Source organism: Grus americana, chromosome 3 (assembly GCF_028858705.1).
Source record: "Grus americana isolate bGruAme1 chromosome 3, bGruAme1.mat, whole genome shotgun sequence".
NCBI classification, from domain to species: Eukaryota; Metazoa; Chordata; class Aves; order Gruiformes; family Gruidae; genus Grus; species Grus americana.
The window spans coordinates 113,360,585-113,376,645 of record NC_072854.1 but is presented as its reverse complement, the minus strand read 5'-3'; the positions used below and the strand labels follow the sequence as shown (position 1 = coordinate 113,376,645).

The window sequence follows — 16,061 nt, the reverse complement described above, 5'->3', positions numbered from 1 at the left end:
AAGTTAAGACTTTGCATCAGCAGCTGCAACAGTCAAGAAGAGGAGCAGAGAACCCATCTGAATTAATGCGTGGCTCTAGCCCAGGGAGCTGGCTGTGAAAGGCCGTAACAGGAAGGCTTGGCGCAGGACAGATACCAAAGCTTTTTTAACACAAGAAAAGGGACTGAGGTTATTTCCTTTACAGGGACGTGGCCAAAGCACAGCACAAGTAATCTGGCTACATTAGGTTCCTCCACATCCTGTGGGAATTACAATCCTTGGAGGAAAAAAAAAAATCTTCTATTTTTAACAGGGAAAGACTATTAGGCATTAAGAGACTTAACTGAACACAAATATTTTATTCTTTTAATTGATGATACAACTGTCTAGAAATGGAAGCTCTTCACCCTTTATCAAATCAGATGCTTTAGCAGAAGAACTTGGGAGCCTCATCATCCCAAACCCTGAACAGCTATTTGTTTCAGCTTATTTTCATTCAGACTATGCCCCTGCCAGCTTTTGTAAGGAACCCAAATGGCATTGTATAGCACCTGAGCACACTTGATCACTCCCCTCCACAAGTGTCAATTTTAATGGTGCAACTGAGAAGATACTGTCTTATGTCTCACTTAGCATGCATAAGGTTTAACAGGTGAGGAAAAAAAAATGAAAATTCCTTGTTTTACAGATGAAGAATGATGCCAAATACTTCTCAATTCAGACTTCCCTGGTGAGAACTATTAACGTTTTTCACGTTCCAGTCCGCTCCCAGACCATTCCTTACAGAAACAAAGGTAGGCTGGGAAGAGCCTAGATTAATTTATAACATGTGGTCTTAACAGTTAAGAACAAAAATAGCACAAGCTATAAGAAATTAAGAAAGTGGGAAACACGTCACTTCTCTGATAGGATGGCCTTAGGTGAGATCCTGCGTATCAGACCACTTCATCCAGCTGCAGTTTAATGTCCACCTCTCACTCTTGCCAGCCCCACAGACCGGGAGAGAAGTGCAGGTCCAGTGACCTGTGCTCACCCCTTGTTCCTTAGTGCCTGCCTTCCAGAGGTCTTCCAGCACTGCTTGTCCCTTGCTGAGATAGGATTCTCCGTTCACTCTTTAATTTCACAAATCAGGTCACACAACATACTCCTCTCGTGCAGTTATTCAGCAAGGCCTTTCTTAGAGCAACACAGCCCATGACACAGGACAGTACCACAATATCAGCAGGTAACCAACACATGGGAAACACTTGGTGGAGCACGAGACTGTGTTTCCCTTTACACTTTTCCCTTTCTTTGGGACTGTTGGTACCAGGGGACGCAAATCAACAAGGTTTGTTTCCTTAATGCTGACACATTTTTGCCAGGTGGCACTATCAGCTCTTCTGTGACAACATGCCGGAACATTGCTTGGTCATAGCATCAAACATGCAAACTGATAGATGCAACAACTGCAAGGCAAGTTTTACAGCAGGACTCTTAAGTTACCTTTTATACCCCAGATATGTGAAGGTGGGAGGCTCTCAACTGCAGCACAGCTGCATCAAGTTTAAGGTCAACATCAGAACAATGGTATTTTGTGCTTTAAGAACTCTTCACAGGAAGCTGAGCCCATAACTACTGTTTTATTTTCCCTTCTTGCACACAATTTCTGGCCAAAGCCGTGCCAATACAAACAATTACTTTTGAGATTATTACCACCTCTGTAATTGCCAGAAGGGACCAAACCAAGACTGGGTAGACATAAAAACCTGGAATGGCTACAAAAACCCACTAGTACCTACAGATGTGCAAATACAAGGTATTTTCAAAAAGAGGAACCACACACAAAAAAAATCCCAAATATGTTTAAACACATCCCAGAAGTGGGGAAAAAAAAAATTTGAGCATGTTCATGTTCCCAGACTTCAATGTATTATTTAACAGAAGAGACTGAATGTCTCCTGCTAAGCCATCATCAAATTCAAACAAGTTCAAGCACTGTTCACAAGAAAACACACAGCAGGAAAAGGAGCAAGTTGCATTTAATTACAACAAAGAGGGTTTCAGCCAGTTACAAGCCAGCCTACCCCAAACATTATTTGTCCCTTACTAAAAGACAGACTTAGTGACACCACATTAAGTTTTATCATTCCTTTCATAAAGCAGGACACCCAAACACTTCCTGAATGGTTTCTTTTAAATCTTTTCTTATATCACCCTAGCGATACACTCTATCTTGCTGTGGTGGTATAGAAAGTCAAAAAGCAACTATTCCCACTTCTTGCATATCAGGAAAAAATAAATATAAATGAGGATTAGTGTATTGTGAGACAAGATGAGCAGATCTCCACTGCAATATATCATTTACCTCCAATAAAAGGTGATCAATTAGAAAAAAATAATAAAAACACCCAACAAACAGTGGAACAGACATGAAGATACTAGTGTGAATGTCAGCTGCTTACAAGCAGGGAATGTGCATAGCAATGTTCACTATTTTGCTTGTATGGCTTATGCAAAAGGGACAGAAAAAACTGCATTGAGACACCTTAATGGTTTAATGTTAATCTAACAAGTATAGTAATACTGCTGCCAAATGACAGACAAACTTCACTCCCCTTGGAGCACCTAACTCTGCACCTGCCCCACTGTTTTGGCTCTATTCTAAAGAGCAAGATTATAGGTGAACACAGACCTTGTTTGTGGAAGGAGGAGGCCAACCTCATTCCTCCCTGAGGACAAGCATCCATCCTTGTAGGCCCAAGAGAAGACATTCTTTTCTTTTTAGAGCAAAACACTAGCAAGGAATCTTTCCTGTTCTCAATTTCTACGTAAATAAGATGATTATTTTAAGGAGAAAGAAACTTGAACAATTTTTCAGTCTCCTCTCTTTTCTTCCCCATGTGGCACAGGCTATTCTTTTTGCATATAGGGACTTCCAGCTGGCATGAAGTCCTCTCAGATACACCTGGAACTAGTCTGTCCTCTGTTTGATCTGGGCAGCCACAGGAAAGACACCTTCCACCTGAACATCTTAGGCACTGAATGCTGTGATCCACTGAGGACACTGAAACATTAAAGTGCTTTTTTTTTTAAAAAAAAAAAACCCAACAAAACAACAAAACCTGAATGCTCTAAGGGTCACTCATCCTACATGCCGAACTGGACCAACAGATAGCCTTAACATACTATAATGCTCAACTACAAATAACTTGCATTCTGAGACTTCATTAATACAAATACCAATGCAAGTTATGACAGAACAAACAGGTTTCCACAGAACATTCAAGTTGATGGAAGAGAAATGAATGATTGGGAAGAGACCTTTTACAGTTAACACTAGGCAGCACAGAACATTTCACTAGTACCCAGCATTTCTGTTGGTAAGTAGCAAGGTATGGCACACAGCCCTCTACATTGGAGCTCTCTGGAAGCAGTTTTTCGGGGAAAAGCACTGAGGTGAAAGAGTATTAGCAGTGCCCCTAAAACACAAGTCAGTTTGCCACCTACCAGGCAGGAGGCTAGTATTATTTCAAACCCTACACAGAAAGAGCTGCCAAAGAGCAGCTGTCCTTCAGTTCCCTGTTCAGACATATTAGAAGCCTGATTTGAATACCTGAAATACTCATTACCTGAAGTATGAACAAAATGGAGGTAGACAGGGCAAAAATGAATTGTTGTCAATGAAAACACTTGAAGGACTGCTGAGACATTTTCCCTTGTGTGATAAGGTATATTTGCCTCAAAGTTAAGAATAGGCAAAATCCAGTCTGTATTTAAAGACATGTGCAATACCCACAGTCTGTAAACATACTGCAACATAAATTTCTCAAGGGCAAGTACACTGCACAAATAATTTTGCAGAAAGGATGGATATGGACAAAATCCATAAAGACAGAACAAAGAGCTTTTGTATAATAAAACATAAAATATCTGATAAAATAGCTTCTCTCTGATCACCAAGAGCAGAACTAAAAGAAGCCCTAAGCATTTTGCTCCAAATTCAGAAAGGGGAATAAACACCGAGCCTAGGACAACAGCTCCCAGACTTCCCTGCCTGGATTCCCTTTTCTGGGGGTTTAGCCCAAGTAAGACACAACTCCAGTTCTAGAAAAGAGAACAGAGGTTTCAAAGGACTGGGACAAAACAAATCATCTTCCCCAAAGTGAAATATTTCTCACCTCATTAATTTCATATCATGTAATTAGTTACATTATCTGAATCCCACCTAGATTACCTCAGTTTAAGTGAGAGGCTAGCCAAGTTTATTCACCCTATGAATTCTTTCATGGTCATAACAGATGTATAGGATAAATCAGACAAAAAGCCATCAAATTAACTGTGCAGGTATGACAGAGAATGGTAGGGCTTGCTTTTTGTTTCAACTATTTTTACCACCTTGGTTTCTATTGCAATCAATCTTCTCACATATCCAGTTTTTACCATTTAGTATGTCAAAACCACTTTTTTAAAAAAAAAAAAAAAGTCAAACACCAAAGATTTTGGTGTCAAACACCAAAGATTTAAGTTTAAATTATGGAAAATGAGGATGAACACATTGATACAGGCTTGCAATTTTAATTTTTAAAAGGCCCCTACAGTGGGACTAGCTATAGATGGCATCATGCTAATGCAAATGGAAAATAGTTTTTAAAAAAAAACAAAACCACTTTAAATAAAGTATGAATTCACACCATACACGTGTACATCCTTAATAATTTTCTATGTTAGCTCTGAACTATAAATAAAGTCTATACTACTAAAAATTCGCTATGTGCAACATTAACCTGATTAAAGCATTTTATAAATACAAGCTTTTTAGTATTGCAACATACTGAAAAACAAGTTCTACATTTAAAATTCTGATGTAATAGTTCTATCTGCCAATTAAGACTACAAATGGAAAAATACTTGCTAATCTTTAACATTATCGAAAATGCAAATATATTTCATTTTTTGGAAGAAAACAATCTTGTTTGTACTACTGGTGCTTCTTTAGACATTTGAAGATACTACACTAACAAAATACAAACTTTGTAGTAAGCTTACAACATGTACTTTTCAGAGGCAAAAAGAAAAAATCTTTTGTATTTATGAAGGGACATCCATTTATTATAAAACAAGATAAAAGATATTAGAATTAAGTTGAAACAAGGCAACATTAGAACAACCACTTTAGAGCTTTGTGAATGAAGTGTAGTTTTTAAACTTGCAAATCAAGATGAACGTAGCTCTTAGCATGCTGTCCTCTTCTCTATAAATGGGATGAAGTAGAGAAGCAAAGCTTCAAGGTATAAGGGTTGGAGCCATCTGTCAGGAGACAACACAGAACATACTCAGGGCGTTTTACTGAGCATAGCTCTCCTGCTGACCAAGATCACCTTGCATAATCTGACGAGTTTACCAATTCTGTAGAATTAATGCTTACACCTCCCTGCTCCCCCTGCCAATGGTCTGCAGACACCAGATAACCTGTACGTAGGTGTTATTGATGGCCGACCAGCATTTTTTAGACATAAAAACAAAGTGATGGATCTGGTCGCAAGATAGAATTCTAAATGTCGTACTATACACGAGAAAGACTTTACCATTATTGCTGCCTGTCTTCCTAGCTGAACTATTTATAAAGTAACATTTAACAGGCAATTTCAAAGACAAAAGGCACAGATTTTTAAGGAAGTGAAGACTTAGAATGTGGCATTTCTATCAGAGACAGAGTGGCACTGGACAGTGTTTACATGTGTTTGACAAAAGAAGAGCAGGATGTCCAGCACACCCTTCAGGCCTCTCCAGAAATCAAAGCATGACAGAACACCCTTCTATTTAGAAAGGCTGCCAAGACCCACGGATGGCAGCACACATTTGCCTCTCAGGTCATGGAAGACATGTCCTCCTGGTTCAGCCAACCTCAGACAATCTTATTACGGCAAGTCTTAACCAGAAGTCCTTATTTTAAAATACTGACTTTTCCTGTGATAGCTATATTTGATTATACATTAGGGTTTGCCTGTTTCATGTTGAAAGAGTGAGGAGTTCTGCTATTATCACCTCTCCAAACTGAGATAAATATGAAATTGTGAACAGTAAGTTATCAACAGTATTTTAAAAAGTATTCCGCCTCTGAACTAATCTCAGTCCATTATTTAGAAGGTGGACAAAAGGGGTGGGGGGGAGGAAGGATGGGAAAGATTTAAACTATTAACACTTGACAGGGAGATAAATTCATAATAGTTAGACACTGGGCTGGATTCAAAGTTATGTCTGTGAACACCCTGAATAATTTCATTTAATCCAGTAAACTATCTCAACTGTCCAGTGCAGATCTGGCCCATTGTGTACTTGTTTAGCAGGTGAACTCCCCCTCCATTCTCACTAGTTTGGAGCTGAACTCAGCTTGGCCTCACAATTTCTGATTTGAAAGAGAACCCAATACAGTAGCAGTTAATTCAGAGCAGTAAGCTGTGTAACTTAAAGAATCTTCTGCTCAGAGATACTGCAGATTTCTCTGCATTTATTGTGAAAGATATAAAAAGCTTCAATAAGACATTACCTGTTAGGTTTGATTTTGATGACAGTGGATTTTAATGCTTTTCCTGCCTGCCTTCTTTTTACCCCAAATCAATTATTTTTTCCCCCACCTTTCCCTAACTTCAAAGAAGAAAGAGTGCTATTTAGATTGAAACTAATGGAACTTAAAATAGAGATTAAATACTGTTATATAGTATTTGTATACTGTAGTATACACAATATATGTATATATATAAAAAAGATACAACATATATACATATAATAAGAACACCACAGTTTTTTGCTGCGGACTGAGCTGCTGAAGCAAGAAAACAAGAACAAAATTTATAGCAGTAAGATCAGTAAAACTGACTTACTTGGGACTCTTATCTGGTAGTGATTAAGTACAGTGAGAGCTTCCACTGCGTCTGTCTTACATTCCCATTCCAAAAGACCAGACAGTGTTTTGGCAGAAGCTGTCAAAATGAGAAATAAAAAAGGAAAGGAGGAGATCAGTAATGTCTCTGGACGGTGTATATTCTTATCAAAACTGGAATTCAAATAACTCCCCAAACAGGTCAAAGTTTACTTACGTTTTGGATCAAACACTTTGTATTTAATAAAGCTGAGAACTTCATGATCCTCGCATAGCTGTCACAAAAATAAAATAAGAGGTAAAATTCCAGTAAAAATGTACATAAACACATTAGCAAAAATTCCAAGTTCCTGGAAGAGACACACAAAAAGGAAAATACTGATTCTTTAAGAGAGCTTCCAAGAATTTATGGCAAATTATTATTTTAAAAATATATTTAGATTGGTAATTCCTTAGAATGCCATTCTATAGGATGCAAAACAAGGCTCCTATATCTGTGCTTTCCCATGATAAATATGATTTTATAGGAACAAAAATTGTTAAGAGTACTGACATCACTACTACCTCCAACGACATATTTAAATAAAAAAGGCCTTCTTTTTGACATTCCCACTTCAATACAGTAACTCAGAAGTTGTACATGCAAGCACACTCATGAACCAGAATTAACTTTCAGACAGAGCTTGAAAAAAAAAAAAACCACCACCAAACAACCGGTTTTATTGAACTGAAAAAGAACTCACTGAACAGTCATGTTTTACCGCTGCCTCCACCTGAGAGGCCCAATATTGTATGTTTTAAGCATCCAGAGTTTACTTAACACTCAACTGTGCACACTTTCGCAGGTGTATGCTTCTCTCCATTCTGAAACATCCTAGCAGTCATTAGAGTAACACAGAGTCTGTAAATCTTTTGCAAATTGTAGTCTTAAATTTCCCTGTATTTGGCTTTGTATGACTCTTTTCCTCCAAAAACCCAAAACAAACTAAACCAAAAAAACCCCAACACATTAAGCTCCTCAACTTTATTTCCAAGATATTGTTTCACATGTAAAAAAAAAAAAAAAAATAGAGAGAGAATAATGCCAGAATTGCAAAAATACAGCAGCTTCTATATAGAGCTGGCTACAAACTCATTTTAAAAATCAGTTCTCTTCCAGTCGCTACACTGTAACTATGCCAGTTATTTCTTTTTAAAAGTAGCACAGCATAAAGGTAGGCTAGAGCCCCAAAGCACAGTATGTCACAGTCATTTCAACTGCCTACCTTCACAAACGTTTCTTCAGTTACACATAGGGGAACATTATAATAATGCAGCACACAAGAGGGTGGTTGGATGATGTTCTTAGATGCTTGGCCAGCACTGGTGAAGCGATTATTCTTACTCATTGCAAAATCCTTGTAACTACTCGTGCCATCCTCCAGTTCAAATATCTGGCTTGGAACTACTGAATGCTGCTTGGAAACACTGGGATTTAAGGATACATACAGTTAAAGTTTCTTAAATAATTAAGACTTGTATACTTTGCACACAGATTATTCATCTAACCAGAACAGAGCTGACATTTCTTTACAACAATTTTAAATAGAAGGAGAACAACATGGGTTGGATTTGATACCCTCCTTGAAAGAAGCGTAGAAAGGATGGATAAGACACATTAAGGAATACGGTTTATTAACAGCCAATCCATGTAATGCCCATATGCTTGATTAATATAAATAAAATAATAATAAATAAAAATCATAAATAGTAATAAATAAAACAGTAGTTGCAAATTGGAAATCATAACTCCAACAATGATAACAGAACAATGGGATATCATCCATTTGCAACCTCATTCCATCTGCCCACTAGTAGACTATTAATCTGATAAAACATATTTACCAGACATTAAGTCTCTTTCCAAATAACTTGACATTGTTAAGATGTGTGACAGCTCTTTCCACTGCATACTCATCACCCATTTCAACCAGTGCCGTGCCTGGAATAGTCTTCATAAATTTCACCTAAGATAGATACGGGAAAAAATGACATTGCAACAAACAGCCCAATCCAGAGTTTTGTAAATTGTTAGGAAATATTTTTAGACCATCTCAGACAGGCTTCTTCCAAAACAATTACAATTACTATAGTAGTCTCCAAGTTTCTAATAAGTTATGCCTTACCTTCTCAATGTTTCCATACAAGCAGAACAGGTTGAAGACCCTTGAGCAGTTCATCTTTAGTTGATGCAACCCACTAACCATGACAACTGACCCAGAAGGATTTCCACCATGCATGTAAGAGGAGGATGCCTGGGGCAATGGGTAAGCAACAAGTTCCGGAGTGTCCCGAGATCCCATTCGGTAGCGGCTAGGCAAGGGCAACAAAGGACCATGTGACCCTATGGAAACAAAAGGCCATGCTTTCATATTGTTTGAAACAAGTTTCACTACTTAATCATGCATTAAAGCCCACATACCTAACACACAGTTACAGGAGGGGGAGGGAACAACATTACCGCAGTTTCCACTAATTCTTTTCCCAATTTAAACACAAACAAAAAAAAACCCCAACCTCTTCCATTGTCTTTAATGTTCCAAGTCTCCTCTTACAATAGGAGACAAGAAGGAAGGAGCTGTTTCATGGTACTGTTTTTACATACAAGTGAAAAAAAGGTATTTCAGTAATTATTTTACTGATGGTTGAATTACAGGTTATACTCCTTCAAATTATTTTTCTTAAAAATACTATCTTCCCTGCACCATACAAAATATTTTAACGTAAACCTATCAGAAGAAACATTTAAAATAAACCTTCGGCAATATTGCTATATCCACTTATAGAGCTACATGACACCAAGAAAGAATATTACAAAGTAGGGGAAAGAAAAACCAAAAGGAGTGAACTTTCAGCCAGAGGTCAGGAGAGGAGATGACACAGCTCTTTTCCAGAGACAAGACATTTAGTCAGAAGACTGCCTTTCTACAAACAGCTCATGTGGAAGAAACAGGAATACTTAAAACCCTGCATTAATGCAAAATAAAGCTGTCCTATTTTCCATTACAGGTAGAGTGACAAGTTTCATTGAAATAAAGTTTCTCGATGGGTTTTTGTTTTGGTGTTTGTTTTGGGGTTTTTGGGGGGTTGATTTTGGTTTGTTTTTTGTTTGTTTTTTAATAAAGAGACATTACTAGTATGCAATACTTCTGTTTATAGAAAACATCAGTATTGCAGACCAAGGAGAGGATCCCTGTTCTTCTGAGATAAAAATAATGTGAAATTCATAAAAGCCAAATAAGTATAGAAGGAACCTTTTGTCCATTTTTCCCCAGCAAAAAGCAGTAATGAGAGGGAGATAGTAGCATAGGAGGAGACAGCCACATTACTTAAGGTAGAAGGGTATATCAGAAGAATGAAAACACCAGTGAATACAAGGTGGAACTTGGAAATTCTGGAGATTTGAAGAACCTTTGGAAACAGTAGGTAGAAGGTCAACCTACATTGTAAAATATCATAAATACATTTGCAAAAAAACCAGGCAAGACAAATCATATCGCGCCTGACAGTTAAGAGGGTAAATAACTAGAAAAGTCACATCTAACTGGGGACATCTCAACCCTGAGATCTTGCTCCAACACATGAATGTGACATCAGATCTTCATTTACAGATAGCACTGGTAACAACTGCAGCACTTTATAGCACTAATTCCAAAACATCATTCTTACATAGTCACATAGCTATACTTTTTCAGAATTAGCTAAATTAGTAGAAACACAAAGCCCACAATTGACAGCTTTGCATGCAAGAGCATTAAAGAGCTCTGTGTTGCATCAAACCATTGATCAAGCTATGCTGCCATTTTCTAGAAGAAAACTGCTTTCCCAGTAGAGATGTCATTTTTCATTCATTGCTAGGGTGATGGCAACTGAAAGGAAACAACCTTCCAAGGAATACGTTTGTAGAGCCAGATACTCTCTGTGAAAGGAAGAGGTATGGCAACAAATGCACGTAGATTTCAGTGAATCACTAGCATTTTCAGAATGTGGACTGACAGCAGCACACGTACAGCACAATAGTGAACTACTCATGCTGTAGGGGTCCATAGTAAAGCTTTGATCTAATATTTAGAATTCCACATAACATGTAAAGAAATTGTAACAACCTGTCATCCTATGTTACTTACCATAACCATCATGTCTAAATGATGATGGGTGCTCTCCCAAAATAGCTTGCCTCTGGCGGCCCTTCCCTCTGTCTAACATGTGGGAAGGGAAAGAAAATGGTTTAGAATGGACAAGTATGCACTTGATTTCTCCAGTTAAGACACAAAGCTTCTAGTTAAGAAGCAAAAAAGTAATTTGAGTTGAGTCCTTGTTAATTTTATAAACGATTTCTCATTCATTATACGTCTAAAACCACAAGCTGTAACCCTGGCACACCAAAATTAAAATACTGCCATCTGTATAACATATTGCACTTAGGTTGATTTGGGGCAGTGGCCAATGAGGAGATGCAGACATTTAAAAGTTTATGGACGTACCCAATAGTTCTTCTAAACAGGCACCACACATTAGTATAGATAACATCGTACAGCAGGATTTACCTATCTGTCTTTTAAAACAAATTTGAAATGCAGTACTTTTGAAAGACAGTACCTGAATCATAACATTAGCTTCAACAGCAACACATTTTCAAAGTGGGCTTCTTTCAAGAAGTTTCAGCATAAGCCAACAACAACCTGTATTACATGGTTTCATAATCAGTAAACAGAGAGCATTACATATGTGTACATATATATTTACAGAACACCTACTGATTTATGGGCGTGCTGAAAGGACTGTACATTATTGCATTATCAGCAGCACATAACAGTTCAACTGAAGAAAAACATCACTGAATAATGCACTTAATCAACGTTCAATCCTTTAAGAAAACCCAGTTCTCTAGGATATAAAGTTAAGCAAGGGGTCTACATTACTGGAGGAAAGCAGTGCATCACAGCCAAAGCTGTATTTTCTAATTAGATCCATGATGCGTGACAAAGAAAATCTAAACTTCCAGATTTCTTTGTGGTAAGCAACAACTGATATATCATAATTAAAAAAGCCACACTGAAAAGATGGGGCAAGACATTTATCAGTTTACAACAGTTCCCAGGAAATTTAAGTATGACTGCTGAAAATGGCAACTCCAGCCCAGTGCAGCTGGAGGTATTTCCCCTGAAAAGCAGGAACTATTCGCATTAGACAACTCAACAGTGGGAGATGAAAACACATGTGCCCTTTCTGCTCAGGATTTTGAGGCCAGGTTCCAAGTCAGATATTTACTTTGGCAATAAAGTCTGAAGAGAGAACAGTGCTAAATGCCTTCAAATATATAAAAGAAAGATTACTTTGGTCAAGTTTTGGTTTTCCATTCCCTGAAAAGGGTAACAGCTTGGTTCTAGGCTCTAGAAAGCAAATGGGCAGTCATATCAAAGATTTTGAGCATTTAAACTGTATGCGGTAATCATCTTTCAGAAAAATCAAGTTTATAATTCCAGTCTGTGGAGCTAAATCCTCTGAAACTGCACACAGTAATATAGTAAAGGACCATATTCCTCAAATAAAGAATTCTGAAGGAACACAGTTTGACAACTATTTCCTCCTCATGATGGTGTACCCAACCGCTCTCTCCTTGTCCCATACTTGTTCCTTCCTTGAACAAAGTCCCTCAATTGTGCCAGTACAAATACTCAAGCAACAGGCACTGAAATATGAGAACTGATCTGTGTTAAAAATAATTCTGAAAGGAAAGATTGTTTATAATCTAGTTTAAGTTTGGGGGTGTTTGGTTTTTGGTTTTGTTTTTAAATCAGGTCCTTGAGTCACTGTGTATGCTGGTATTACTATCAAAAGACACATTCCAAACTACAGTTTGAACTTTCTGGCTAAAAGCAAGCAGAATACTAAAAGTCAGGTGGGTTTTTTTGGTTCAATCTAATGCAACATGGGTTCATAGCAGCAGGCACTTGTTAGAAAGTTTACTTAAGTGGAGAAATACTATGGGTAAGTCTGTAGTTTGTTACTATAAAGAACTACAACCAGTTCTTTAAAAAAAAAAAAAAATTAGCAAAAAGCATTTCTTTCATGATATTTGAGAGGGTGTGTGTGAAATTCTGAAAGGATGTATTAGCATGCCTGTCCTCAGAATGAAATTCCTTTGGGTTAAGATCTTGTTTGCTGCAGTCAGACCCTTACAGTTCGGGTAACATTAAGTTCAAAATCCAAACAATGCTGCTGAAGCACTGAAGCAGAAATACGAAAACTCTCTTTCAAGAAAGAAAAAAAAAAAAAGTCTTGGATTACTTTATGGGCAAAATTGCTCTAGATGCCTGCTTTCTCCAGTATATTTCAGTGTTCATTCAACAATTTATATTCTCATTTTCTACATAAATAGATGTGTGCCATTCTTTTCCTCTGATATGTAGCAGAGTGATGTATAGAAAATGAGGGACAGGCTGTCAAAGTAACAAAAAGAAAACAAAAGAGCACAATGAGAGTTCTTGAGAAAGAGCAAGGTGTACCTTTCCTAAGTTTTTCATTTTCCACTGTTTTCTCTAGCTCTGGGAACATTTAGTTCATACAGCCATATCTATCTGCAGACCAATTACATAATGTAATTAGATGCATAATGTTACTAGTCAGCCTCCAAACACTGCAATGATCAAAAGATATGAGGGTCAAATTAATCCTTCAGATTTTTCAAATTCAAACCTTCAGATTTTTTTTCTTGCCCTTGAGTTTCTTCAAAATCCCTTTTTTAACTAAGGAATTTGAGGAAAAAAAAATTGAATCCTGATACAAATAGTCATAATGTGCAAGCTGCAACCAATACTGTAGCTCCCTTGTTAACTTTTTACAAGAAGTTCATTTTGAAAATTCAAGCCCTAAGTTTTTAGTTGTACAACAGTTTTTTGTTTGGTTTTTTTTTTGTTTTTTTTTTTTTACAAGACCAGTGTCTCTGCAGAATTACTCTGAAAGTACGTATCACTTGAGATGGCCAAAGTCCTGGTTCTCATATAGCCTTTGATATGTAGATACTCTATCTTGGACACATTGTCTTCACTTTTCTAAATTTACATTACACACATTATTGTACATAAGTTACTGAACACTGCACTCAATAATTACAGATTATGTTTTTTTAAATAAACACTTTACAGGAGTTAGGCTACACAGCAGTTTGTCTTTACATATATAGTAATAGTTTCCACTGACATGACTTAAGCTCTGGTAATTTTTACAGCTGAGTACTTAAGAGACAGTATGCCTGTACCAATTATGAATCTCCCTATATTAATACTTAAATATAACTGCGGGGACCTATATGATATTGCACTGCTCAGTGCCAACTATCTACAGGTAAGGATTAAATTTCCCTACTACTAGACAATATTTACACTGTTAAGACTGAATGAAACTCTCACATACAGCAAGTAATAAAAAGATTACAATGTCAATGATATCAACAAGAGAGGTTCTTAATTTTGGAGGTTCTCAATTTTTCAGTTGTAATTTTAAGGGAAATAAGACCAGCACATATACAAACTTGAACAGAATGGGTACAGTCTATAATGTTATTCATCCCATACAAATCTGAAGTACTGAAAGTGTCCTCCTTTAAAAACTTGTGGTGGTGGTGCATGCAGTATGCAGACAAGGTGAATTGCAAGTCTGAGTTTTTTCAGAGGGTTTTTTTTGGGGGTTGTTTGGTTTTGGTTTTTTTTTTGCTGATGCCGATGTGGTGCATGATGAAGTGTAGAGTCAGCCTGCTGAAGTCCTCTATCCTTCTTAATGCCTCGTCCAACATAGGGGAAAGGAGTCCTTTCGAAGGAGAAGCAGTGTGCAAGTTTGTAGTTTGTAAGGAATAGTCTGTACCAGGTTTCCTCTCCTCCAAAGAGAGAGAGCTGCTTGGAGAAATGCAAGTCCTTGAGAACTGCGAAGGTGCTTGCAGGTGTGGGCTCCTTGTTGAACTAAGTGGCTCAAGCACACGGCAGTAGGGGGCACTAGGGCTCAGGGTTAACTTCCTGGCTTGTGAACACAGCCTTCAGCAGCACTGGCTTGCTTTGAAATGACTATTGCCATACAGCCTGACCATATATAAAGGATTGTCATTAGTACAGTCAAAGATCTACAGTGATAACATATGAAAACCTACCTCGTCGGCCCAGATACGGTTTAGTGTAGTCCCAACTATCATTGTCGTTTCTAATGACATTAAGTCGAGTTGGCTGTTCAAATAAAGTAAAAGTGAAAGAAGTTAAGTCTTGATTATGTATTTTTTTTCCAGTAAAAGTAAAAGAGAAGGTCCAAGCATTACCCTTGCATATTCAATTTTTAGTGTGCAGCATCCTGCATAGATATCTGCTCCATTGAGTGCAGCCTTCGCCTTCTGGGCACAAAATACCGATTCAAACATACACAGCATGTTAAGGATTTTTTTCCCCAGGTGTCTCATCCATGTCTCTTTCTTCTGACATGGCTTTATTTTTGTAGCCTGCAGATATTTCACTATTGTATACCTTACAAGAACTCTACACAGACTTTAATATAAAATTCTCAACAAGTATATATAGATTCAACTGCTAAGCATCTGGTTTTGAGATGTAAGCAGCACGTGATGAGACTATTCATAAATTAGTAAATTCTTCGGTATGGATTATATAGATGCAAGCTTTGTTTATGCTCTGAGTTTAGACTGTTTGGAAGGGGATGTCGTGGTGGATTTAGTAATTTTCATCAGAGGATGCAGAAAGTTAGCACCAAGCCTAGAGAATATTTGAAGGGAAAGTTCAAACTGCATCAGAGCTTGGGGGGCGGGAGAAGGTGTGACTTAAGACAAAGCATCCCTTCTCACAGCTAGCATTAGCTGGAGACTCATGGGTAGGGAGAACATGAACTCAGCAGTTACCTTACAGTGAAAAGAATCAAGAAAGAGTACGCCCTTTTTAGCTGTTAGCCAAATAAAACCACAGAACTAAGAGAGATACTTTGAATGAACAAATAATCATCTTGCATCAAAAAATACAAGCAGCAGTTTGCCTCAAATCCACTGCTCAAGGCAGAGGCATGTACCAGGCTCCAACATGCAGGCTATTTCATATCCTCTACATGCTCCAAGATTAGTTCTATGACTAGCAGAAAACTGCACCTGAGCCTTGGCACATGGCAATCCACAATCTCATACATACTCAAT

The 16,061-nt window shown here is 37.6% G+C and overlaps 1 protein-coding gene across 1 annotated transcript in view; it reads right to left on the bottom strand.

The window, feature by feature from the left end:
- Positions 1–1,982: 1,982 nt before the first annotated feature.
- HNRNPLL (heterogeneous nuclear ribonucleoprotein L like) overlaps positions 1,983–16,061 on the bottom strand; it is a 31,490-nt gene continuing 17,411 nt past the window's right edge. Inside the window, exons 5-13 of the mRNA XM_054821355.1 lie at positions 15,186–15,282; positions 15,024–15,096; positions 11,008–11,079; positions 9,007–9,224; positions 8,726–8,847; positions 8,107–8,308; positions 7,059–7,116; positions 6,843–6,941; positions 1,983–5,268 (exon numbers count right to left, since the gene is read on the bottom strand). Coding sequence (XP_054677330.1) covers positions 5,213–5,268; positions 6,843–6,941; positions 7,059–7,116; positions 8,107–8,308; positions 8,726–8,847; positions 9,007–9,224; positions 11,008–11,079; positions 15,024–15,096; positions 15,186–15,282 — 997 coding nt within the window. The 3' untranslated portion in view covers positions 1,983–5,212. The remainder of the gene's footprint in view (positions 5,269–6,842; positions 6,942–7,058; positions 7,117–8,106; positions 8,309–8,725; positions 8,848–9,006; positions 9,225–11,007; positions 11,080–15,023; positions 15,097–15,185; positions 15,283–16,061) is intronic.